The sequence below is a fragment of the Typopeltis vanoorti genome, chromosome 10 (genome assembly GCF_054136105.1).
Source record: "Typopeltis vanoorti isolate ZY-2024b chromosome 10, IOZ_Tvanoo_1.0, whole genome shotgun sequence".
Taxonomy (NCBI): Eukaryota; Metazoa; Arthropoda; class Arachnida; order Uropygi; family Thelyphonidae; genus Typopeltis; species Typopeltis vanoorti.
Window position 1 is genome coordinate 14,572,037 of NC_143558.1, and position 25,400 is coordinate 14,597,436.

The 25,400-nt window shown below is 34.5% G+C and overlaps 1 protein-coding gene across 1 annotated transcript in view; it reads right to left on the minus strand.

The window, feature by feature from the left end:
- Nucleotides 1-25,400, minus strand: part of LOC150102181 (delta(3,5)-Delta(2,4)-dienoyl-CoA isomerase, mitochondrial-like) — a 181,592-nt gene that overhangs the window by 36,580 nt on the left and 119,612 nt on the right. Inside the window, exons 4-6 of the mRNA XM_090399792.1 lie at nt 19,268-19,395; nt 9,471-9,584; nt 1,488-1,616 (exon numbers count right to left, since the gene is read on the minus strand). Coding sequence (XP_090255918.1) covers nt 1,488-1,616; nt 9,471-9,584; nt 19,268-19,395 — 371 coding nt within the window. The remainder of the gene's footprint in view (nt 1-1,487; nt 1,617-9,470; nt 9,585-19,267; nt 19,396-25,400) is intronic.

Genomic DNA, 25,400 nt, shown 5'->3' on the forward strand with positions numbered 1-25,400 from the left:
GGAAGCAGCAGAGGAGAGGCAAGCAGGCTGAATTAATTTTCTAAAAATCCATAATTATTATCATGATTCAGGCCTTTCATGGAGTCAAAACTATTGTGCTCGTGTAAATCTTACCTGTAATAATAAGTAAATTATTAGTAAATTGCCACTGTAAATTCCCCATTCTGTGTTGGTCCCCCCTCACAATAAACATGTACTGTGAGGGTATAAAATGTTTATACCTCTATATCTGAGCATTTCTCATCAAATATCATCTACTTCAGTTGTCTTTCCACATGTCAGGTTTCTGATGACTTTTTTCTACTTGGATATGTACTTCTGACTACATGCTTGAATATTTCTTACCACTGTTCTGTCACTCACATTTAACTATCATTCAAAGTAATTATTCAAGACATCCTGAATATCTGTCCTCAGCATTTGTGTCACTTTTTCCCAGTTGATTTCCTTTACCATACCTTTTCCTCCATTTCTCAGCTTTTTTCAATAGCTTCCAAGACATTTTTACCGCCTTCATGATATATATATCTTCTTACAAAAGTCTTCCCAGGACTTTTGTGTTACATTTTTTTTTGCATTCTCTCAGGGTACTTGATGACTTAACTGCCAAGAATGTTTGACGTGATTTCTTTTCTGCACTATCTCTCCAATTTCTTGAGTCTACACATGTCTCCCTAGCTGAATCACTGAATTTTGTCTTCAGATTTTGGCACAGTTTCTAATATTTGGTTCTTGATTTTAAACTCCTTCACACTTTTAATCCAATAACATTAGTAAATTTGAATCTACAGTTCACTTCTGAAAGCTGCTTGATTTTTGTTTTTTTTAAAACTTTAGTACACATATTTGTTTTCAATATGATATTCATTTTCAAAACTAAAATGAAACTCTGCTCAAAACTAATCATCCCTATTTCAAATCTTTTGTATATTCTTATATCATGAAGTAGTATAAAGGTATCACTATGAGCAGCAACATAGACTATTTTTTGTGCCTTTTCTCTAAGTGAATTTGTTCATATCTATATTGAACTGAAATCCATGAGGTACTTGCCGTTCCTATTAGCTTTTCTTCAATTTTCTGTGCATTTTCCCAAAACTTTCCTATCTGATATTCACTTCCTATTCCGCTCTTTAGTAAGATCTGCTACAAGAATCAGTTCATCCTTTTTTGTCCACTGTCCTTTCTAATGACTTAAAAAAGATCTTTTTTCCTTAGATAAGAACCTTCTATGGAAACATGGGTACTTTAATGAATGAATTAATGATTTTTCAAATTTTTTAAAAATTCTGTTTATGTTTATAATTTTATCTGCATAACTGGGGATATAAATAGCTGAACAAGTTATTTCAAAATGCCAGTTAAAAATTTCTGAAAAATATATGTTTTCTCTATTTAGTCTAGAAGGCATTTGTTTTTCAGAAATTTTTAATATAGACCAAGAAGAATCATGTAAAAATTCAAAAATTTCAAAAACAATGACTCACACTTTTTGCTGTATCAGGATCCACTGGAGAACAAGTAAAGGCATATTCTCTGATGAGACTATCATTACCTGCAATCTTTGGCAACCTTTGCAGTGTACCCATATCTGCAGCCATTCCAACATCTACTTCCTGTAAATAAGTAGAAAAACAATATTTATTTAAATATATAAATCTTTAAAAATGATTAGAAACAAAAGGCCTCAAATTAAGACTCAGTCCTATGATAATTCACTTTTATTATTAACATGTGACCTTCATAGAGTAAGAGACACATCGTGAGAAGTAGACACTATTGCACACAATGATCATCCAACCATGCCTTAAACTGATTCAACGTATCTACATTCATAACATACTCAAGCAATGCATTCCATTCACCAACCACTCTCCATGCAAAGAACCTACTCCTCACTCCACTGCTAACTGGAAACTGTACACTCTTCCTGTACAGTTTCCAGTAATGGCCTCTTGTTCTACTGCCACCCGTCCCCACCATTCTAAGAAAAATCTCTTCCATGTCAACCTGATAACAATCCCCGACTAGTTTATGTCTCAATCATATCCCCCTTTTCCTCCTATTCACAAGGTAATGCAATTTACACTCTCTCAATCTGTCCTCGTACTCCACATTCCAAAGACCGCTGATCACCTTTGTGAATTTACTCTGGATCTCTTTCTAACATATCCTCATCACCATGAAAATCCAGTGACCAAATCATTTTATTTCAATCTCACTAAAAAAAAAAAATTTAAACCTATAGTTTTTGGATTATCTAATCCTTAGCTTTCTCAGATTAAGGATTAGGTAATGCAAAAATCTTGTCCTGGAGAACAGGATCTCAACAAATATGTTTGCCCACTCACATTTGGCAAGTAGATTTTACCAGCTGGCAAAGAGCTGCAGACTAAATAAAACAGAATGTTTTTATTTAATACAAAAAATAAAAATCTAAGAAAAAAAATAATTATAAATAAAAAGTTAACTTTAGGAAAAGAGATGAATATGCATCATACGAAGGACCATTCTAATAACAAAATGAATGTGTAAATTATATTTTACAAAAAACACTATTATTTTTGCTGTTTATTCTATTCTTCCTAGGGAAAGTCAATAAGTAATATATTTACTGACTTTTTTTCCCCTTAGTTCTCACACAAAGGAAATGTTATCTAAGCATAATTACAGTACCACTAATCACTTTATGACTTATTGAGATGAGATATCTTTAAAAAATAATAAATGAGATGGAGCATCATGGGCAGGCAAGTTTTTTGCATGATGAGTAGGATTTTGCATAATTTGTTGTGATATACCCCAAAGAATTGAAAACGAAGTTACACTTTAGAATAGGTTGAAGATTTGTGGGTTGCAGAGATCGGATGATAGGTGAAGGAGGGATGATATGATTGAGACATTTAAATTACTGAAGGGTTTCTATAAGATTGATCCAGAAGATATTTTTGAAAATATGACTGGTGTTGGGAGGACTAGGGGCCATGCATGGAAGCTGGGCAAGAGCGTGGTTGACAAGGGTGTTAGAGCTAGGTTTTTTACTTGGAGAGTGGCGAATGAGTGGAATAAGCTTCCAGAGTCTGTTGTGGGTGCTACGACTGTGAATGAGTTCAAGGCAAGGTATGATAGATACTGTGTCAATGTCGAATAGTTGTTCTTGACATGATGTTAGGGCCTCCCTCGATGAGTATGTCGACTCCTTGGAGTTGCCCGGAACAATAAATAACAACTTCTGCTCTATGACATGAAAAACTAAATTTCAGTTTCAAAGATGTAAAAAACAGAGAGAACATTTGATAATAAATTATAAAACATCCCATTTTCCTTTACTGCTTAGATTCAAAGGCCTATCTTGGCCAGGTAAGTAGGCTTTGTAGAAATCCAAGTAATGAAGTGATAGGATGGTCAATTTTATCATTGCATTACTAGATATCTCTCCCTAGTCTATTATATCTGTCTTACAGGATGAAAGATTAGTTTCCAGGAAAAGGGGAGAGGAAGAAGGAGGATGCCTCTGCATAAGAAAAAGCAATAAGGTGTCACATAATAATAATAATAAAATTGCTTACAAAAGGCAAGAGGCATGTTGGTAATTGGAAACAGTTTAACTTGTTTGTATGTGCAGGGTTTGAAAGAAATGATTGTATCTACGTTAGCCGTATGCATGAACAGAGAACAAACAGAATGGGAGAGCAAAGCTTAGTAAAACAGGTGCTTTATGACAAGATGGCAGAAAAGACACAGAAGAATACATCAAGATTGGTGAGGTGATGTATGTGCTTTAGAAAACTGAAATATAAGATTCTGCAAATATATTGGAGTCCTCACAGATAACTAAGGAAAATTATTGATAGAAGTTAATAACCAACTTTTCATATAGTACTATTATAGTATTCTATACACCCCTTGAAGGTACATATTGAGAATTTGATGATGTTTTAATATAGCTTTTGGCTTTGATAATGTCTCTTCACTCCTTAATTTTCCTTATAATTCTCATACCTGTGGTTTCAAGTCTGATCAATTATTTCATTTTGTCCCAAATCAATATTTCTATGAGGCATGGTTCAATTAAATTTTTAGCATTTATGAAATATTTCCTCATGTATAGAAACAAGTAAATTTAAGTAAATGCATCATCATCAAATTCCTGCCATGTACCCTCAAGGGGTGTACAGGATATGATAGTACTACATGAAAAAAATTACATCATTACTAACTTCCTATCTACAATTTTCCTCCAAATCAGTCTGTTACTTGTCAAGACTCCAACATTATCAGATCTTATATTTCTATCATCTAAGGCACTTTGTGCTGTATCAATCCGCCTATATCTTGGTCTTCCTCTGGGTCATTTCGCTGCCAACCTGTCAGAGAACACTTGTTTTGCTAATCTTTCTTCGCCAATTCTATTTAAGTGACCATACTACCTGAGATTAGCTCTGCTAACACATTCCTGGATATTGACAATGTCAAGTTCTTTCCTAATATCCTTGTTTTTAATATGATATTGCCATTGATGCCATCTGTTCACACCTATAATCTTTTTCAGGACTCTCATATCTGCAGTCTCTAGTCTTAGGTCAAGTGTTTTACTTCTGACCCAGCTCTCAAATCCATAAGTTAAAACTGGTTTGAACACTGTCTTGAATACAGCTAATTTAGTGTTCCAACTAATTTCTCTCTTATTCCATATGAATTTATTCAATTGACTTCCCACCATACCAGCTTTGTTGATTCTGTTGTCTATTTCCATATTTAATTTACCATCTTCAGTAAAAATCGTGCCTAAGTAGCTGAAATGTTTTACTTGTTCCACAGGTTCTCCATTCACAACACGGTTGACATTTTCAATGATTCTGCCTATTTTCATTGTCTTTGTCTTTTTATTGCTGACCTTTATACCATATCTATTACAACAGCTATTCAATTTAGTCAGAGAATCTTGCAGACTTGCAGCAAATTTATTTAGAAGTATAACATCATCCGCATAAAGCAAAGAGCTGACATTAACATCTCCAATTTTGATATCATGTTTAATATCACTTTCCTTCATAATGTGATCCATATAGATAATGAATAACAGAGGGGATAATGTACATCCTTGTCTCACACAAGATTTTACATTAAACTATCTTCCTGTACTTCCTTCAATTCTAACTGCTGACTTACAACTCAAATAAAGACTAAGTATTGCTTCATATAATGCCCCATTGAACCATATACTGTAGCGTATTGAATAGCTTTTCTCTTGGCACCTTGTCATATGCCTTTTCCAAATCGACAAAACTTTTCAATATAATTTATTTTGGCATCCATGGAACTAATGTACTAATATCTATTAGGAAAAACAAAACAAACAGAGCTATTTAAAACACAATTTTCCCCTTTTGTGACATTATTTTTAAATGTTTACCATAATACACAAGCTTATATAAATTACATTTTATGTAATTTATATAAGCTTTTGATCTGACTGTTTATAGTCTACAAAAATAAGGTTTTTCTTTTTCCTGAGTCATCTAGCTTACAATGATTTTTAGGGCTTTCCAAACAACTAGTTTTATCCCTTGGTTCTATACAAGATAACATTGATAGTGGGACCTCTTTAGATTCTTTAATACTTCTACCTTAACTTACTTTTCCTCTTTGTCCCTCATGACAACTAATCTGAGACCTATTTCTTTCAGATACCTGTTCTTGTACACTTTCTCTCCAGCTCTCCCAACCAACCTTTCTTCTTTCCTTTTTCCTTCTAGGATCCATGTCAAAACTTATCTTGGAATCACTGCTGCCCATTCTCAGTACATGTCAATTGATTTCATCAATCTGCATATTTTTATTTCAGTGGCAACTTTTTTTTTTTTTTAAATTTCCATGTCTCTGATCCATATATCATTGATACTTAAGATCTTTATTTTGGTTTTATTATAATATTTAGATGATTTTCATATATTATTTAATTTTATGAAAACAGTATATGCTTTTGTCAATCTTTATATTCCTGTCAATTCCACGCTGTATCATCATTAGCTCCCAAGCATGTAAAATTTATAACTTCAGCTGACAGGATACCACATGGAACTCTGTTACACACTGCAACAAATGGAGATGGATACGACACTCATTATGTGGATTAGAGGATGGCTAATGGACAGATACCAAAACATAGTGTATGGATGAGCAGAATCCAGGAGAAGGCAGGTGCTAGTGGTGTGTTGAAGGGCACTGTGCTTGGACCACTGCTGTTTACTTTGTACATAAATGATATGGGAAAATTAGAAGGAGATATTCAGTGGTTTTCTAATGAGCCAAGTTGGGTAAGATATAGTTAATTAAGGTGATGTAGAGAGAGAGAGACCTTGCAGGATGGTTTAAATAGGCTAACATGGACAAAACAATGAATGTCAATTTGATGTGGAAAAGTGCAAAGTTTTGCATTTTGGGATACAAAAATTACAACATCTATACTACATTGAGATAACTGTACTCCAGGAAATTGATGAGGTCAAGGATTTGGAGGTAGTAATATATAGAGAGCCAAAGTTTAGATGGTATATTGCTAACAGGATTACTTTGTTATTGAAGACCACACTAACAAGCAGAGATTAGGGCGTTATCATTCCTCTTTATAAAGCCTTGATATGATTACATCTGGATTACCGTGCTCAGGTCTGGTCATCTGGGTTTCTTGGAGATGAGTAAGTGGTGGAGAGTGACCAAGAATGTTAAGTGGTCTGTGGAATGCTTCCTGTGAGGATAGATAGAGGGTTTGTGGATTGCAGAAATTGGTTAATAGGAGGGGAAAAAAAGGGAAGGGAAGATATGACTAAAAAATTAAGTTACTTAAAGGATTTTATAGGACTGATGCATGGGAAATGTTTCAGTACTTAGCTAGAGAGAGCAGAACAAGAAGTCATCCGTGGAAATTGGGTAAGAGTGCAGTTAGCAAGGAATTTTCGCTTGGAGAATGAATGAATGGAATATGTTACCTGAGTCAGTTGTGAGTGCTTTGTCTGTTAATGGTTTCAAGGAGAGGTATGAATAGATATTGTGTTAATAGTTTGGATCTCCCATAATGGGTTTTAGGACTCCATGGAGGCACCCATGCAATAATAATAAAGTTGATCAATTTTAATTTCTTTGTGGCATTTTCCGTTCAATTTAAGAACTGTTTAGTCATATTTATTTTAAGACCAACCTTTTCAACCATTTTATACAATGCTTCTGATTTTGATCATATATCAATGTATTCTGGTGATATCTTAATAATAGTTAATATTGTAATAACAGTCTGTGCTAAAAAAAATATATATATATATATATATATTTTTTTTTTCCCAATCCATTTCATGATCTTCTATAGTTGCATTTATTTATACCAAAGAACATATCAATGGCATAGTAATGTGCTCTTTGTATGAATTTCTATGGACTGACAAATTTCTTCCATACAGGCTTTTAATAGTTGCAGCTTAATTTGTATACCTCAAGAAATTGAGTGCCATTCATGTTTGGCTTAAAGATGATAAGAGATTACCAACACCCAAAGTGGCATTAATTAATACCACTCTGGGCATTGATACATCTTAGTGATAGTTGGATGAGTGTCTTAAAATACTACCTTTTTTTTTTTTTTTTTTGGCAAATTTTCAAAGTATTTTGCTTAGAGAACACTCAAGCATAAGATGATAGAAGCTCCTATGTATGAATTAAGTTCTATCTGGAGTGGTTTAGTTGTTGTATATTCTCAATCCTATAACAGGGTTCAGAAAGCTTGATGGTGTAATGGTTCGATGTCAGTTTTTGATGTGTGGTTCTGATGCAAGACAGCATGCAGATACCATCTAGTATGTCATATATCAATGAAAAAGATGCCATTTGTTATTTTACTTATGTGAACTTTCTGATGATATAAACTACCACCTTGATTTTTCAATGTCACTGATTGACAACACTCATTCTTGGGTACAGCTTTCCCTACACCATTTTCCTCAAAAGATTATAACTGCTAGTTATTCAAGAAACAATAATCAACAGATTTCTTCTTTCTTCCTAACCACTCGTGTTGTAGGCTTTGCAACTGTTAATGTGCGAACTGATAAAAATGAAACAAAATAAATATGAGAAAAAAATTATTTCAATATTTCCATTCCTCAGGACCAGCAGTGTCTGTCCCACTATTAGGAGGGATAGATACTTGAAGCCCAGAATGGCATTAATTAACTCCGAACTGAAACTTGTGCATTTACAGAAAGGATTTCTAAAAGTTCAGTGGCTTGCGACATCAGGAGAGCAATGGAGAAAACACATAAATCTGATATGAGGCAAAGAGATTTCAGCCAGAGGAGATTGAGTCATACACACTAACATGAATCAAAGATGTGAATAAATGCTATCTAAGAAGCAAAAAGACCCAAAAGTGTATATGTCAGTCCGACCAGTTCAGGTCATACTTTACAATCCCACAGTATATTTATGGATATTTATGTGGTAAATGAAATGCACTAGATGGTGTGAGACTATATTCCACTTATTTAGGACTGAATTTGCATGGAAAAAAGTTCAATGTTTGGTTTCTAAGAAGATTTCCTGGATTATCTATCAATTAGTGTATCCACAGCACCAATGCATATAACCTAGAATGGAAGGAATTTATATAAAAAAATATTGAATTTCCTAGAGGAAATGGACATTACTAGGGTTGGAACTAGACCATGAGGGTGTGCATGTGTGTGAGATTGATGGATCCAGAAGGATTGGAGGTCTCAATTTCCTATGTATAACATGTTTCTCTTTGCTTGACTCTTCATGGCTGTTTAAAATGAGTCGAAGAGAGGAGAAAAATAACACAGCGAATTTCATCCAAGTCTTTTGCAAAGCATGATCTAGGTAGTACACAGTACTACCCACATACTAGAATTCTTCAAGGCACATCTAGCCAAACAGTGAAGTAAGATTATTCACTAGCTGAGCTGGAAACCTCATGAAGAATTACCATCAGCTTCATGGCATAATGCACCCAGTCTGCTGAATAGCCATTTTAAAGTTATATCCATGAAAGGCAGAAACACTGCATCTCTCCAAGATGTCCAACATAACTTTGAAAACATCATGCTGAAAGAAATGAGGAAAAGCAAACTGTTGACACCTTGGAGAGAAGTAGAATCCAAACATGTTCAACAAAGTCTCCAATAAGCAAAGTAGTGGTGGTGGTATTAAATTAGGTAGTAAAACTCAACTCATCTACTACTACTTAGTGGTGACTAGTACCAGAGAAGGAAATGAAGAAAAACTGCAGCAATAAGTATGGATGTGCATTGAAATAATAATTCAACACAGGTGAATAGGCAGGTCTCAAAAATATTTATTTTTTGGAATGTTAACAAATGTGATCTGCACAAAGTGCAAAAAAATAATAATATAGAGATTCATAAGCTAATTAAGGGACGAACATACAAGTGACTTACTTTAATCTCAAATGAAGCATCTTCAGTACAATATCGAATGTCACAAGCACACACTAGATTAACGCCACCTCCAATACACTTGCCATGCACAGCAGCTATTACAGGCTTCTGACACTGAAAGATTTTTTAAAAAAAGAAACAGAAGATTCACTGTGTGAAATGAATAAATATAAAACTGAAATCTTTCTTAAGTATTAAACAATAACTTTACTGGGATCACTTTTTTTTGGTCCACTGATAAAAGCAACTATCTCAGAAAATCTCCTCAGGGCTTTACAAGCAGTTATTCATAGGTTTTTTTTTCATATAGATATTTTTAAATTACTACTTTCAAATCAGTAATTTAATATATTAAATGGATTTAATTTCATAAATTTAAAGAATATTTAAATTCTTGAGTTTCAGATATATGAAGGAATGCCATTCATGTCAAAGATGTTTTCATTTCTAGATTTCACCATTAACTTACCACACAAAAGACAGAACAACACAATTATCTAGAAAAATACAATTATCAAATTTAAAGTATCATGAAGCCCAATATCAAGTGTGCTTCTTTGAAAACTTGAAAAACTTCTGAAAGCAAGAAAAAAAGAAATTTAGATGTAGTCATCATTATCATAGAGGCTCTGTAGCTCGGTTGGTACAGACAAAGCCTTATGGTTGGGAAAAAAAAAGACAGAGGTTCAATTCCTGTCCATGATGTGAGGAGCCTTATCTGGTCTCTTTTGACTAAGGGTAGTTAGCCGGTCTCATACAGAGGTAGAGAGTTTTTCACCTGGAAACTCAGGTTTTTCGTCCCTCAGAACATGGATTAAAGCAATGAATACTTACGACCCAGCATATGCCCGATTCATCAGCTATGCCGGTCCCAAAGCCCGGATAAATGGGGTGGATTGGAGAAAGCAATGGTGAACTAACTATCCTGTAAAAATCTCACTGGAATGCTTTGTGTCAAGATGGCCTCCAAAGTCACCAAGAGTCAGACATAATTGAATGGTTAAATTAAAATAAAATAGCATTGTTACCCATAAACCATTTGGTTTGGTCATATTGATCCTTCTTGGTAGCATCATCATCATGCTACCAAGAAGGATCAATACGAAGTGAAAAATGCATCAGTCTTATTACATAAAATATACGACACAGTAAAACTCATGTCCCTACATTTAACCACACTCTCCAGCAGTGTAGGGCATTCCAGTCATCTATCAACACCAAAATGGGCCACCCTCCCTTCCCTCTCTCTCAACCCCTCCCCACTTTAACAACGAATTCCTGACACATACCCTCAGAGGAAATACGGGATACTATGAGAGTACATGAAAAGTTCACACCATTACTTACTTCCTATCGACAATTTTCCTCCAAATTAATTTATTATCTATCAGGGCTCCAACATTGTCAGATCTTATATTTCTATCTTCTAAATTCTAATCAAGATCTTGGTTTTCTCTGTATCTCTATTCCTGCAATCCTAGCAAATAACACTTGTTTTGCTAACTCTTCCTATCCTATTCTGTTTAAGTGAATATTCCATCTGAGATTAGTTCTGCTCATAAATTCTTGAATGACAACAATATCAAACTCGTTCCTAATATCCCCGTGTTAAATATGATTCTGCCACTGATGCCATCTTTCACACCTCTAATCTTTCTCAGAACTTGCATATCTGTGGTATCTTCAGTCTTTGATCAAGTGTTTTATTTCTAACCCAGCAGTACTCCACCACCGTGTTTTCCCTTCCTATTCTGTTGAAAAATGCTGTACCCTGATACTTCTATTCCTGTTGGTATATCATCAGCACCACCAATTCATATCCTTTATTCCAGATACTCCTGGCATTAGTATAAAGAATAAAAACGTCACTGTTTCTATACCTGTCATTATTCCCTCCAGACTCACTGAATTCAGCTTTACCCAATGTATTCATTTTAGAAACGAATTCCCAATGTATTCCCTCTTCTCCGAAGAACCTATTCCCACAAGAGGCCCCCCCCCGCTACCATCCACCCTGATAATTCTAGTTTCCCTGCATTGACACATTGACTTGTTCAGAGAACAGCATTCTCCCCAGATGCCTACATCCTTCCTCATTCAAATGCAAGCAGTCTTTCACATACAGTTCCTTTCTGTCTTCAATTGACCTCCAAGCATCCATGTATTCCAAGACTCTCTTTCAACACATTCTGGCTATCATACTATTCATTATTAATACTCTTCTCCTCAGCTCTGCATTATCATACCTAGGCAACACACAATCTTCCCTCTATGAGTCTTCTTCTGCACAACCTCAAGCATGAACCTCAAATCTCCTGTCACTTCTGAAGTCATTTGTACTTACCATCACGATCATCTCATCCTCCCTTTCAGCTTGCTAAATTGTCACAGCCACACTTTCTATCATTCCTACAGGCAAACACTCCTCAAGCATTCCCTCTTGCACCACAGATCATTGAATCTTCATATATCACACCTCTTACCACTGTTCCTTCCTTGTTCACCTGCATCCCCCCCCCCTCTCTCTCTCTCTCTCTCTGCTGTTACACTTTCTTTGTTCCCTATTTACCTGTTGTTCTGGCATCTTTCCATCCCTGGTTCCCACACTCCCTCACATTTTTCTCTTTTCCTCTCTTCTACTGTTTCTATTCTCTCCTCTTCTATCATTCCCATAACTCTCTCTCAACCCTACTCTGATTCGCTTTACATTCATTATTTCTAGTCACTTAAGCTCTTCTTTCAAGTTTCTCAACTCATTCCCGAGACATTCCACCTCCTCGTTCAGTGCATCTCTCTCTCTGCAACTTACCCACTCTTGCTCACCATTCATCCTCCCAACTAAGACCATCTCCAAAAACTTCACAATAATTAAAACTGACAAACTATTATAAGACTATTTTTAGTAAATAAGGGTATGGTTTGCCAATAGTGAAAAACTTAAATTTTCATGGTAGTGTGTGCCAGTTGAGAAATTTTCAAAGTAGCACTAGTAATATTTTTTTTTTTTATTACAAAGCAACACACACAATCTTCAGCAAAAAAAAAAAATAAAATAAAATAAAATAATAATAAATAAATAAAATAATAATGTTATGGCATATTCAAAGTGGAAAAAAATGTGTATATAAACAGAAGTGCAAAAAAATTATTTCATGCTGTTCAGCTTCCTTCCTTTTTTTAAGGATAAAAAATAACAAACCTTCATATTTAACTTTCATGATATAAAGATGACTTTTTTTTAAGTACAGACAATAACAAATAATTTATATGTAAAAAATACAATAATTTCAGCTGATTGCTATTCCCTAAAAACTGAATACTGTGACCCAGAAAGGAAAAAAAGTAATGGCTGGAATAACCAAATAGCAAAGAAATAGTATGGACATAGATAAGAGAATAATTATTTCCTTTCATTTCTTTACAAGTAAAACAAAGTCATAGATTTCAGATACTGAAATGTGAAATATACATGCAGTGAAAAATATGAAGTTATAAGAAAGTACACATTAATAATTCAATTATTGTGAGTGGTCGCAGTGAGTGTGTGTGTGTGTGTCAGGAGGTGGGAATTGGAATACTTCAAGATGAAAATAAAATTTAAATCAATTTAGCATAGGACATATCTCAGATAATTTAGCCATACATTTTGCAATGGTCAAGAAACAGAATTATTGTTAATGAAATGAGCACTCTACAAATAACAACAGGAGTAATACTCTGTTTCATTTTTCAAATGTATTTAATACTATTGAATAGAAATTTGTGATATTTTAAAAATTATCCTCAAAATAAGAATGCCATGCAATTTGATAATTTCTTGTTCAGAAAAAGCAGAAAGAGTTGCTCACAAACAACAAGAATATCTAAACATGTAAGCATAACATGATATGCATATTTCCATGCATCAGAATAGTGCAAGAAGAAAAAAAAAGTAATGTTCAAGCCATATTTATTGGAATAAATGTTGCTTGGTAGCATCTTTTTTTCTCAGAATATTTTAAAATAATTTTTAAATATTTGGAAATTAGCATGAAAATAATTTCTATATTTTGAGTTACACATTTTCCAAAGTGAATATTTCTCTTGAAAACAACCAAAATGTTTATGTGGAATTTCCTCTATTAGGAAATTCCAGATACTCAATACACTCTTTAAGTCAAGAGGTAATTAAGGTTGCAACACCACTACAGTTAAATTAGTCATTCTTATGATTAGTTTTAATGTTCAGTTGGCAAAAATAGAAAATAATACCCTCTCCCCCTCAAAAAAAAAAAAAAAAAGATAAACTATGTTGAATGCTTATGTAACACATATGCACTTAAAAAAAAAAAATAACAAATAAAATAAAATAAAAAATCCTTTCTTTCCAAGATAACTGTATCAAATAATTATTCATTTTTGATAATAAAAGTAAAATTATTATAAATTAATAAATTATTTTGACATATTATATCAGCTTGTAAAAAATAATTCTGTTTAGGTTTTCTGCTAATCGATCAACTGAAAATGAAACAAGACATTGCTGATATATCGTGCACTACTGCTCGAGGCTTAAGATGCCAACTCCTTGGCACATTCCTTCAAAATACATGGTGATATATCATCAAGTCCCACAGCCTTATTAACATCAAGTTTACTTAATTCCCCATATGCCTCTCACTCACTCAGTCTCTCCTCCTCCTCCACATCATCATCCACTGCTCTCAAACTCACCATTATGTCACATGGATAAAAGACCTTTATGAACTGCTCATTAACCTCCCTACCAGCAAGTTGGATGAAATAGTGAGACCAAATTGCACTTCTTATCCATGTTATACAATGGTTGTTACAGAATCATATCCAGATTTAGCTAGACGTCTATAGATGTCATGGCCGGTTAGGGGGTTAAATATCTTAATTATATCCTCTGCAGTAGTTGTCCTTATACCATTTTCTCCAATCAATGCCATCCTGCTATAATCTTTTTTTCTTCTCTTTTGGCTTCATTAGCTAACTGTTGCTCATACCGAACTTTTGCTACCCTTACCAACAGAGTCACCCTCCTTTTTACTGTTTTTTTGTATTCCTCATGGAATTGATTATTACCACTCCTCTTATGTTGCCTCCATAATGCATTTTTTCTCTGTATTGCTCATCCATCCATCCATCCATCCATCCATCCATTTCTTACCTACCATATTTAACTTTCTGATCTTTGGAATACAAGATCGATGCTGCTTGCTTGGGTGATATACAAGAACTAGTAGCACTGATCTCCTTTCCACCCAACTCCTCATTCCATGCTACAGCTGCAAGCTATCCCCCTGAGCTTCTCCTAATCACCAGCCATGTAGTTCCACATATACCCTTTCCTCACATGGTTGGCATGAAGTAATCACTTCATGGTCACTCTCACTAACTGGAGGGAGATTTGACATCTCATTTATAATTACATCCTCTGCTGAGATGATCAAATCCAAGACCCTCAATCCTCGTGTGCCCTCTTTTACATAGTTCCCGAGGTAACTGTTCCTCAAAAACTCAAGAAATTCATTTTCTTTATTTCAGGTTGCTATCTCGTCATCCAAAATTTATACTGCCTTAATTAAAATCACCTATAATGATCACCCTTTTCCCATTTGCTTGGATAATTTGCTTATACATTTCCTGGTCACTGTCCTCCACATTACAGTCTATAGTTAACATCCAATGAAGCATTTCATTACATTCACCACTATTTCACACCATACTACCTCAAAACTACTACCACTGTTTCCCCCTTACATCACTACTCTCTCCACATTACCAGGTCTAACATCCAACAAAGCATTTCATTCTAATCACCTCTATGCCACACCAAACTGCCTCAAAACCACTACCATAATTTCCCCCTTGCATCTCTACCTTTATGGACATACATCAATAGCAATCATTCCACCTCCCTTTTTTACCCTTTCTATCTTCACAAAATAGATCATACCCTGCCATCTCTATTCTATCAGGATGTCATCCTCATCCAATCATGTCTTGCTCTTTCCAATAATTTTTCAGTGAATGAACTCAATCAATGCATTATTTCCCTTGTTTCTGATACTTCTAGCATTCGTATAGCCTTGCACAGCTTATTCCTGGATCTATAACAAGTTTCACTGATACCACTTATTTACATGCGACTTCTCCATACTTTCTTCGAGTCATTTCTTTTTTCTCCTTGCTCATCCCAAAACCTTCTCCAAATTGAACTGTTTTCCCTACATCCCAGATCATTCCCTTCCCTCTTTGTCTACACAGAGATTCACATCCTCTTGGAGCAACAGCCTTTCTCACAATGTGTTCCCCTGTCACCCCATTTCTCTGTTTGCTTGCACAGCTGTTCTCTCATTCTCTACTCATGTTACCCACTTCAATCTCTCTCTGTCCTTCTTTACTCTCCCACTCTTTCACATTGCTTCTCACTTCCAGCAGTCCCTTCAAATGATTCACACTGACACCATTCAAATGCAGTCCACTCTTATACAGTTCTATTCTTCCTTCAAACTTATTTCACACATTAACAAACTGCATTCCTTTCTCTTTGCACATTTTTGCTAACATATCATTCATAATTCTTGCTGTCCACCTCATTCATTACTGTCATACCTGGGCAACACACCAACTACCTTTCCTATCACATTATTATCTTTTATCTTTCTTAACAACCTCTTGATATCCAATCTTATATTCTCCTTGTTCCCAGTCAAGTCATTTGTACCTATACCATTACCAACTGCTTTGCTCACTTACTCCTTATATCCAACACCTCAATCACTCTATTCATTTCACCTCCTGGAAAACTAACCTTGTGCATCTTCTCTTTTACCACACACCTCTAATCACTATCATTCACTCTTGCTATTTTATTGCCATCACACACAACTTATTCACTCTCAAACCCACTCACCACCTTACCATTAATTGTCCTCTATTTTCATTGTTATTGCCCACTTCATCATTAATTTTTTTTTTAAAGTCATTATCACCCGCTTTATCATCACTCAAACTCTTTTCCTCACCATCACTTCCACTCTGAACATTCATACAATCTTCAAACTGCCGTGTCAGTTACCATGCCATGTTCACTACTCATATTTAAACAAGCTTCATGGTCCATCAGAATATCACATTTCCTTTATACCCACACTCATTTTTTTTCTCTTATTCAGCCTTTCTACATAAATATCCATGACATCTTCCCACGCATACATACGACATTTATGGTTCCGTACCATTTTTGAAAAATCCATGCCATAGCACACTGATACAATGTGACAGTGGAAGGCAAATCATTGCATAGGTTGGCACAGAAGACAAAGTAAACTAAAAGTAAATCATTGCAAACCTATGCAAGGATTTGTCTTTCACTGTCATAGTGTGCTAACAAAAACAATGAATTTATGATATTGACTAAGAAATTTATCCAAACAGCATTGCAATCTCCAGTATCTCACAGTTACACAATCTACAATTTAGACAATATTGGCACACATTTAAATATAAAATTTACTTAACTTGCTCCAGCCTACACAATGACCAATGTTTAACTTACGCCACTTAGTGTAAAAATCTTTCACTATTTTCATCATACCTATAGTGGTTAAGCAGTAGCATGTGCACCCACAAAAAAACTAAAAGTCATCTGTTGCAATTTTAAGCAGAAGGCAGCTGAAATATTATTGTATATAAATTTTTTTATATTAAAAGTCTCACAATTGGAAATTGAGCAATGCAAATTAACATCGTTTGTTGTTCATAAAAACAGGAAAACTCATTACTAAAAATGAAACATCATGATCCATATAATGGCATTTTGAAATAAGAGTTGCAAAATGCCTTATATGGATCATGATGAGTTGACATTTATTTTAATAAATCTTATTTGAAAAAATATATAAATATTTAATACAATGATTTTCAAATCAAGCATTTGAAAATTGAGCAAAAATAATTTCAATAATTATTTTTCCAACAACTTCAGTAATATTGTCAGTAAAATGAAAGAACATAAATTGTCTTGTTTCATTGCACTGATTTGAAAATTAAAAGATAGCAAATTTTCTATAACTAAATAAATTCATTGCAAAGGCTGATCTGTGGTCATCTCAGGATTATTTTTACAAACTCGTGAAATTTGTTTTTATCTTAGGGAACAGACATAAATAAATTGTGCCTCAGAAAGTTCAAATATTGAAGCACAATTTTAACGAAAATTCCAAGTAACTAAATATATTTTAAGTCGAGTGATACAAAGGTCACTGTGTTAATCCACTAATGGCTCTACAATTGCCATTAAGGAATTAACAACAAGAGAGGGTAATTACGTGGTGAAAGGCAGAATACTGATGTTTTGATTAATGAAAAAACCTAACATGCGAGTATTTCATCTACTTTGGCTTGGTGGGAAGCTAAACTAGGTTTTGATGTTTTGGATTTGGTGATAACCTCCCGAGATGTAGTTGTTAATGAGGTGTTGACACTGGTGGTGAGAATGATCATGAGGTGCTTGTTTAGGAAGTGATGAAACAAGAAAAGGTTACTGCCAAAAATGGATATATGTGGAAGTATAAAACAGGCAACTGTAGGAAGCTCTGTAGTCAGTTAGAATCAGTATATTGGGTAGATGAGCTGAGCAGAAAAGATGTTGACAATGCATGGAAACTCACAAGGCAGTATCTGACAAAAGCAATTTATAACTGCATACCAAGGGTTAAATGAGTAAATAGAAAAAAACATTGAAATCAAGCAAACTGCACTGGAAAAGAAAGGAGGTACAAGACAGTTGGTGAAGAGTATGAAGTTCAGACTAGAAGGGTGATAATCATCATCAAATTCCTGGCATGTACCCTCAAAGGATGTACAGGATATGATAGTACTACATGAAAAATTTACATATTACTAACTTCCTATCTACAATTTTCCTCCAAATCAGTCTGTTACTTGTCACAACTCCAACATTATCAGATCTTATATTTCTTTACTCATAATCTACATACCCTCATAGGGACCATTATGAATGGTCCCTATGAGGGTATGTAGATTGCAGAAGTTGGTTGAAGAAGTAGAAGAAAAAGAGGTGATAAGATAGAAACATTTAAGTTGCTTAAAGGATTATACAGGATAGATGCAGGTGAAATGTTTCAGCACTTGGCTAGAAGGATTAGAACAAGGGGTCATTAGTGAGTTGAATAAAGTGTGGTTAGTAGGGGTGCGAGGACTAGATATTTTGCTTGGAGAGTGGTGAACGAGTGGAATAGGTAGTCTGAGTCAATGCTTTGTGAGTGCTTTGTCTGTTAATGGGTTCAAGGAGAGGTATGATAGATTGGGTATCCCACAATGAGTTTTCGGATTTCATGGAAACATAATAATATCTACAAAATAATATTACAAAATAACAATGAACCCTTTTTTTTCCCTATAAGTAGAAAGACCAAGTCTAGAAGATGTATTTAGTTTTCATTTGATACAAATATTTTTTTACTGTTTTAGATGCATTCAAACATTTATGAACTGTCATTTATTAAAACTATATATAATTTATCCAATTTTGTTATTACTGCATGCATTATATCATCCTGTCTTTTAACTCTATACCAAATATTGTCAAAATATAATGGAAAATAAATGTGGGATTAATAATTAAAGATATACAGCAGATCTTGAAACAGCATTCCCCATTACATTTTAAAGATAGGTTGTATTACTTTTCATTTAAATAAATCAAATATAAATGAAGGCATCACACATAATACAGCAGTAACAGTCAAAATCTATTGCCTTACATCCTCAATAGCATTAAAGGATTCCTGATATTTGGCAATCAGTGCTTGAAGGAACTTTGCTTTTCTTGCTACATCTCCTTTACCAGCTACCTGAGAAGTTAAATCCTGCATATCTGAATAGTCCAGTCCTAAAGAAAAACAGCCACCATTAATGTTACCTAGTTATGCAACTGCCTACAAATTCACACCTGATCAAATCATATGCAAGGTATACTGTAAATATCTACAGAATGGAACAAATTAAATTACATGAGTCATGTAATTTGTAGTTTTCACAAATTGCCTTCAAAATGGTATGGGTTTTCTATGCTTACTACAAATTGTTGGAATAAATGGTTCATCACTTTTCCTGTCCCCAAGACAAGACAATACTTCAAGTGCAGGTATCTGTCATATGACTAATAATTGGGGGGGGGGAATTCAAAACAAATTAACACTACACCTAGAAAACTATTCTATGAGAATTTGCTATAAACTTGACTTTAAAAAAGTAATTTTTTAAATTTTTAATTTGAAATTTAAATCTTTCTGGAACCAAATTTTGATTTTTTAAAAATCAAAATCAGTTTCTAGAGAGCAGTTAACTGTATGATGCAACAGATTACACTAAATATGTACACACAATTCTAAATACTAAATATAAAGTAGGTCTATTATTCATAAAAAGGCAATAGATAAAGAAACAGACAATTGTATTGCTTGGTATGAACAATTTGAAAGAAGACAAGTATGGTAAGATAAATAAGTGAGAGCATATCTGGTCTTGCCATAGTATGATAGAATCAAACAAGATTGGGGAAAGGGGGGTGGAAGGATAGCATTTGATTCAATGTGTAGGTTGTAGAGATGTGGCACAATCCATATACTGAAAGATAAGCTGCAATTGGATGTGGAATTAGGGGTTTGGAGAGACTGTTGGTATACAAGAGAAAAAACATGATGTGTCAGGAAAACTCAAGGCGTTCAAGGCAGGGTATGGCAACTGAGTTTCTGTAGCATTATAGGTTATTATCATTGCCAGTTACATGAAAGATTGGAGTTTGATTCCTCAGTGGGGAAGTTACATTTTTATGTCAGTGGCCAGATCAGTTTAAAAGCACCAGTTCTCAAGAGAGCTGACCACTTAAACAAATCTGAGTCTAGTTAATACTTTGGGAGGGTAACTACCTGGATGTTACTAATAAGCAATTTCTTTATTTCCAGCCTGTTTGGGAAAGCAGATGATAAGCATATCACCTAGTATGATAGCTTAAAACAACTACAGCAATCCCTCGATTAATGTGTTCTTTAAAACAGGCACATTAATCAAAAACGCACTAATCGAATATAGTAACCTATGGGAAAATGTATAATTTGTTTCTCAGATTTCTTTTTTGACCCTTAAGTTTTTTTTATAAAAGAACTAGGGTATGTCTCAGGGCCTAGTTAAAGGAAAACCACGAAGCTGAAAGACAATAAAACATATTCAGAATATAAATTTATTATTCTGCTTCTTAACAGAGAATTGAGTTAACGTAGTTTGGCAGGCATTCTGTTTTCTTTTTTTCATACAACTGATGGTATAGTTCGCCCACAGTTTGTAGATCTCTGCTTGGAATCTTGCCAAGAATAGTCGATTCACGCTGAAGGGGAGAAAGAAATGAAGGATGTACGAATTGGTCGCCAACATGCGAAATCAGCTTTATAGGTAAAATTTTCGAACTATTATACAAGCAACATAGTTAACTACAATGATCATAAAAGAGAAGTTAATTTTCCGGCGTGTAATAATAAACAACTCATCCCACAACATGGTGGACTGATTACCCTATTATCGGAATGGATTCTCCTCCTGTTGACATGTGCAGAAGTGACTAAGGGTCTCGAATCTGTGGGTGTACTATATGGCCCTATTGCCTCTTCTGCAAATTTTACTGGTTCTCTCTTCACCAGGGTTGGTCTCTAAGCATTGCTGCTTAAAAATTTCGATTGTATGAAAATTATTTTCAATTTTTTCTGTGAAACCTCTTTGGGCTTGTCAGTGATTAAATTTTCTTCATATTCTTCAGGATCTTCCCACTGTGCATCGAAATTTAGCAGGTCGGAATCACTCAACTTCTCAGAATGAGATTTAATTAACTTAGATTCATTTGAAAAGTCTCTAAAATTATTTGCACAATGTGGAAGAATGTGCTTCCAAACAGCTAGCATATTGCTAGCAGTATTTTCATTCGATTTTGCAACTTTATAACTAGGCTGAGATTTTTCTGATTTGGCTGGAAAAGTCTTGAAAGGCATCTGCTTCCAAAAAAGGCCGGTTTCATCAACATTAAATATTTATTGATCACAATAGTCCCTTTCTTACACAATTTTCTTCAAAAATCTCTGAATATCTCCTTATCTGCAATTGTAGCTTCGCCTACGATTAGAACATTATGTAGACTACTTCTCTTTTTGAAATGCTGAAATCACCCAGCACTAAAGGGGAATTCTTCTTTTCCATCATTGATAGCTCTTTCTTTCCAGGTTACAAAGAGCCAATGCTTTTGATTTAATAAGGCCAGTGTTTAGTGGGATCCGTTTTTGGTTACAATCATCGATCCATATAAAAAGAAGTCTCTCTAATTCAATCATGATAATACTTTGATTTTGAGTGCATGCATGATGAACTTGAAGCAGCCTTACCTTTCTCTTTGTATTCAGCAGCTGATTCAGCCATTTTTGTGTTCTTGTCCTATCTTTGCCCTGGACTCGCCTTGTTCATTTTTCTTTATTATTTCAAGTTTTTCTTTAAATCAGATTACTTTTCAAATCATTTTCACACTTCTATTTTTTGCTCACTAATTCTTTTACTCATGATTAAAGGTTAGGAAAATAATTTAAAATAAAAAAGTAAGGAAATCAATTGCACGAGATATGATCAGCAAAATGCTATGTAATTAGCAGATGACAAATTTTGGCAGTAAATTTGGAACATAGTGTACATGGAAATAGTGTAGTATCCCATTAAAAAATAACTTTATAAAATGTTTCAAATCGGTAACTAATTTATTTCATCCTGGTGAGCGATTTTTTAAAATGGTTAGCCATAAAAAATGTATAGATCAAAAATTTTTAAAATCTGTAGCATTTATTTTTAAGATACAGGGTGTTCGGGATCAATTTGACATATTTATAATTAATTATATTTTTCCGTAAGTTACATGTATTAACACACACTTCTCTTCATTTAAAAGTTTGGACCCTTCTTCATTCATATACAAGATGTCAGAAAGGATGGATAGCTGGAACCCACCTGAATCATGGAAGAGAATAACTTGTATCATGATGATTCGTTCCCGCCATCAAAATAAGGATATTACGACTGCTGCCCAATGCTCCCTGAATACAGTAAAAACAATCAGGCATGAACTAGAGACTTGCAATGGTGACTACGAGGATGTAGCAAGAAGAAAGATCCCTAGCAGACGATCTGATTGCGTTCGTACAGCAGAATTCCTCGCAAATCTGCAGGAACAGGTGTTGAAGAACCCTGGCATTGGAATTCGGGCTTTGTTCGTGGAGTTGCTAACTGTAGTCAAGCCCTGGATAACAAGGGTAGCCAATGGTAGGCCGTATGTATGGCAGCAGGATTCGGCCCCTTGCCACACCTCTGGGAAAAGTCAAAAATGGTTGTCTGAAAATTTCTACGACTTCACCAGTCCAAATGTTTGGCCTCCAAACTCCCCAGACCTTAACCCCATGGATTATTTTGTATGGGGCGCAGTTGAAAAAGACACCAATCGCACTTCCAGTAATACAAAAGCCCAGTTAATGGATAAAATTAAAACAGTTTTTGCGGCCCTTCCCAGGGAGACTGTAGCATCAGCTTGTTCGAGGTTCCGAAGCAGAATTGAAGCTGTGATCGATGCTAATGGTGGTTATTTTGAGTAAATCTTGTTGATAGTATTGTAATTAACTCTGCCTGTAATGTTTTTTTGTCAATTCATTAAATTTAATAGATACAAAGAAGATTTTCTTTTTCCTTACGAAACTGTCAAATTTATCCCGAACACCCTGTATATATAGGCGCACTAATCGAATTTGGGTATCAAAAAAAAATGACGAAATAATCAGGGACGCATTAATCGAGGGATTGCTGTATCCTATTTACTGCAGGTCTGAAGTTCTATTTAGACTCTAAAGCAGAGTTTCTAGGTGTGTAATGATGCTCAGCTTACCCATTATAGTTTTATAACTATTTATGAGTAGAATTCACATATATAAAAAAAAGTCGGTTGCAGAAAGTACATAAGATGTTAGGAGAGAGAGAGAAAGCTGAAAGGATAGAAGAAATGATGTGCCATTTATGACAAATTTCGGTTCACTACTAAATGTGGATAGAGATAGAGTGGGAGGGAATAATTAAAAAATGACTAATATGTATACAGGTCAATCCAACTGGAAATGGATATGTCTATGGACTTAAAGAATCCTGATTATTAATGCCAGAAGCATCAGAAATGATGAGGATTCTTGGCATTGGTCAGTTTGAATCAAACAAAAAATTAAGGTGTAAAATTTGGCTGATAGAATAGAATATGATCAGGGTGGTATGCAAGGATATAAAATTTTCCAGAAAGAACTTATTCAAGAAGCAGTGCATTCTAATTGGTATCTGTCTCATACTAGTTACTTGAGTATAATGTGAGACAATGCAATGAGAAACACTGTTGAATCAAAACAGAAAAGGTACTAGCATCACAGACAATTAAGGTTGCAAATTGTCTATTTGTGTATATTATTTATGCCTAATCATACAATAGATTCAGCTATTTGTGATGTTCTCTATTATAAAAAGACAATTTTTGATGAAAATGAAGACTCAGAATAGCTTTGGCGATTTATCTGAAATAATGATGAAGAATTCAAAGTTAACTAATCTGAATTAGCAAAGTCTTGTGAATTAAATGAAAATGTTCACTGTGTAGTTAAATATTTTATGACTTTAACTGTATACAATAGTCTTCTGCAACAAAATATAAAAATGAATTGGGACATAAAATGTAATTAGTTATGGATGTTAAAACAAAGTGGAACTCACTGATTGATATAGTTTCAACATTTTTAAAACTATTTAAGTTTATTAAAGAGGTCCTTAAAAGACACTGGTAATACAAATTTAATCAAATACTTCAATATTCAATTGTGTCATTATATAAATAATTTAAAGCAGATTAAATGTTGAAGCATTTGGACAGTTTTTGTTCACCAGATCACAATAGTCCCCTTCTTACACAATTTTCTTTGGATATCTCCTTATCTGCAATTGTAGCTTTGCCTGTGATTAGAACATTATGTAGGCTATTTCTCTTTTTGAAATCACTAATTCCACATTAGTGCTGAAATCACCCAGCACTAATGTGGAATTCTTCTTCTTTTCTTGATAGCCCTTTCTTTCCAGCTTACAAAGAGACAATGCTTTTGATTTAATAAGGCCAGTGTTTAGCAGGATGTTATCAAATTTGAGGAAAAATCAAAAGGACTTAGGCCAAGAATTGTTACTTAAAATGGAAACTTGAATGAAAATCTCAGCTCTGAGTTAGTCTCAAGGGGATGGAAAGAGAGGAAAATAGTTCCTTTGCATAAAGGAGTCTCTAAGATTGATGTAGCAAATTATTCACCAATCAGAATATCAGGAGTTGTCAGAGTATTGGAGAAGTTGGTCAAGTCAAAATACAGGAATGGATAGATGGAAATGGAATACTGTATGCAGGTGTAGCATGGTTTTATGAAGAGTAGGTCATGCCTCAGTAACTTGCTCACGTTTTACAATACAGTGACAGCTAAAGTGTGTTGGATAAAGGTAATTGGTTTACGGTGATACTGCTGGGCTTTGTGAAGGCCTCTGACAGGATATCACATGGAATTCTAATCAGGAAACTGGAGCACATGGGGATGGATAGGAAGGTGGTTGATGAAGAGATATCAGAAAGTAGTTTATTCAGGAGTAGAGTCCAAAAGAAGACCTGTGACTAGTGGCATGCTGCAGGGTTCTGTTCTTGGACCTGAGAACTGTTGCCGATGATGCAAAGTTGGGTAGATCAATAGTTAATACAGATGATGTCAAAATTTTGCAGAATGATTTGGATAGATCGGCACACTGGGCAAAGGA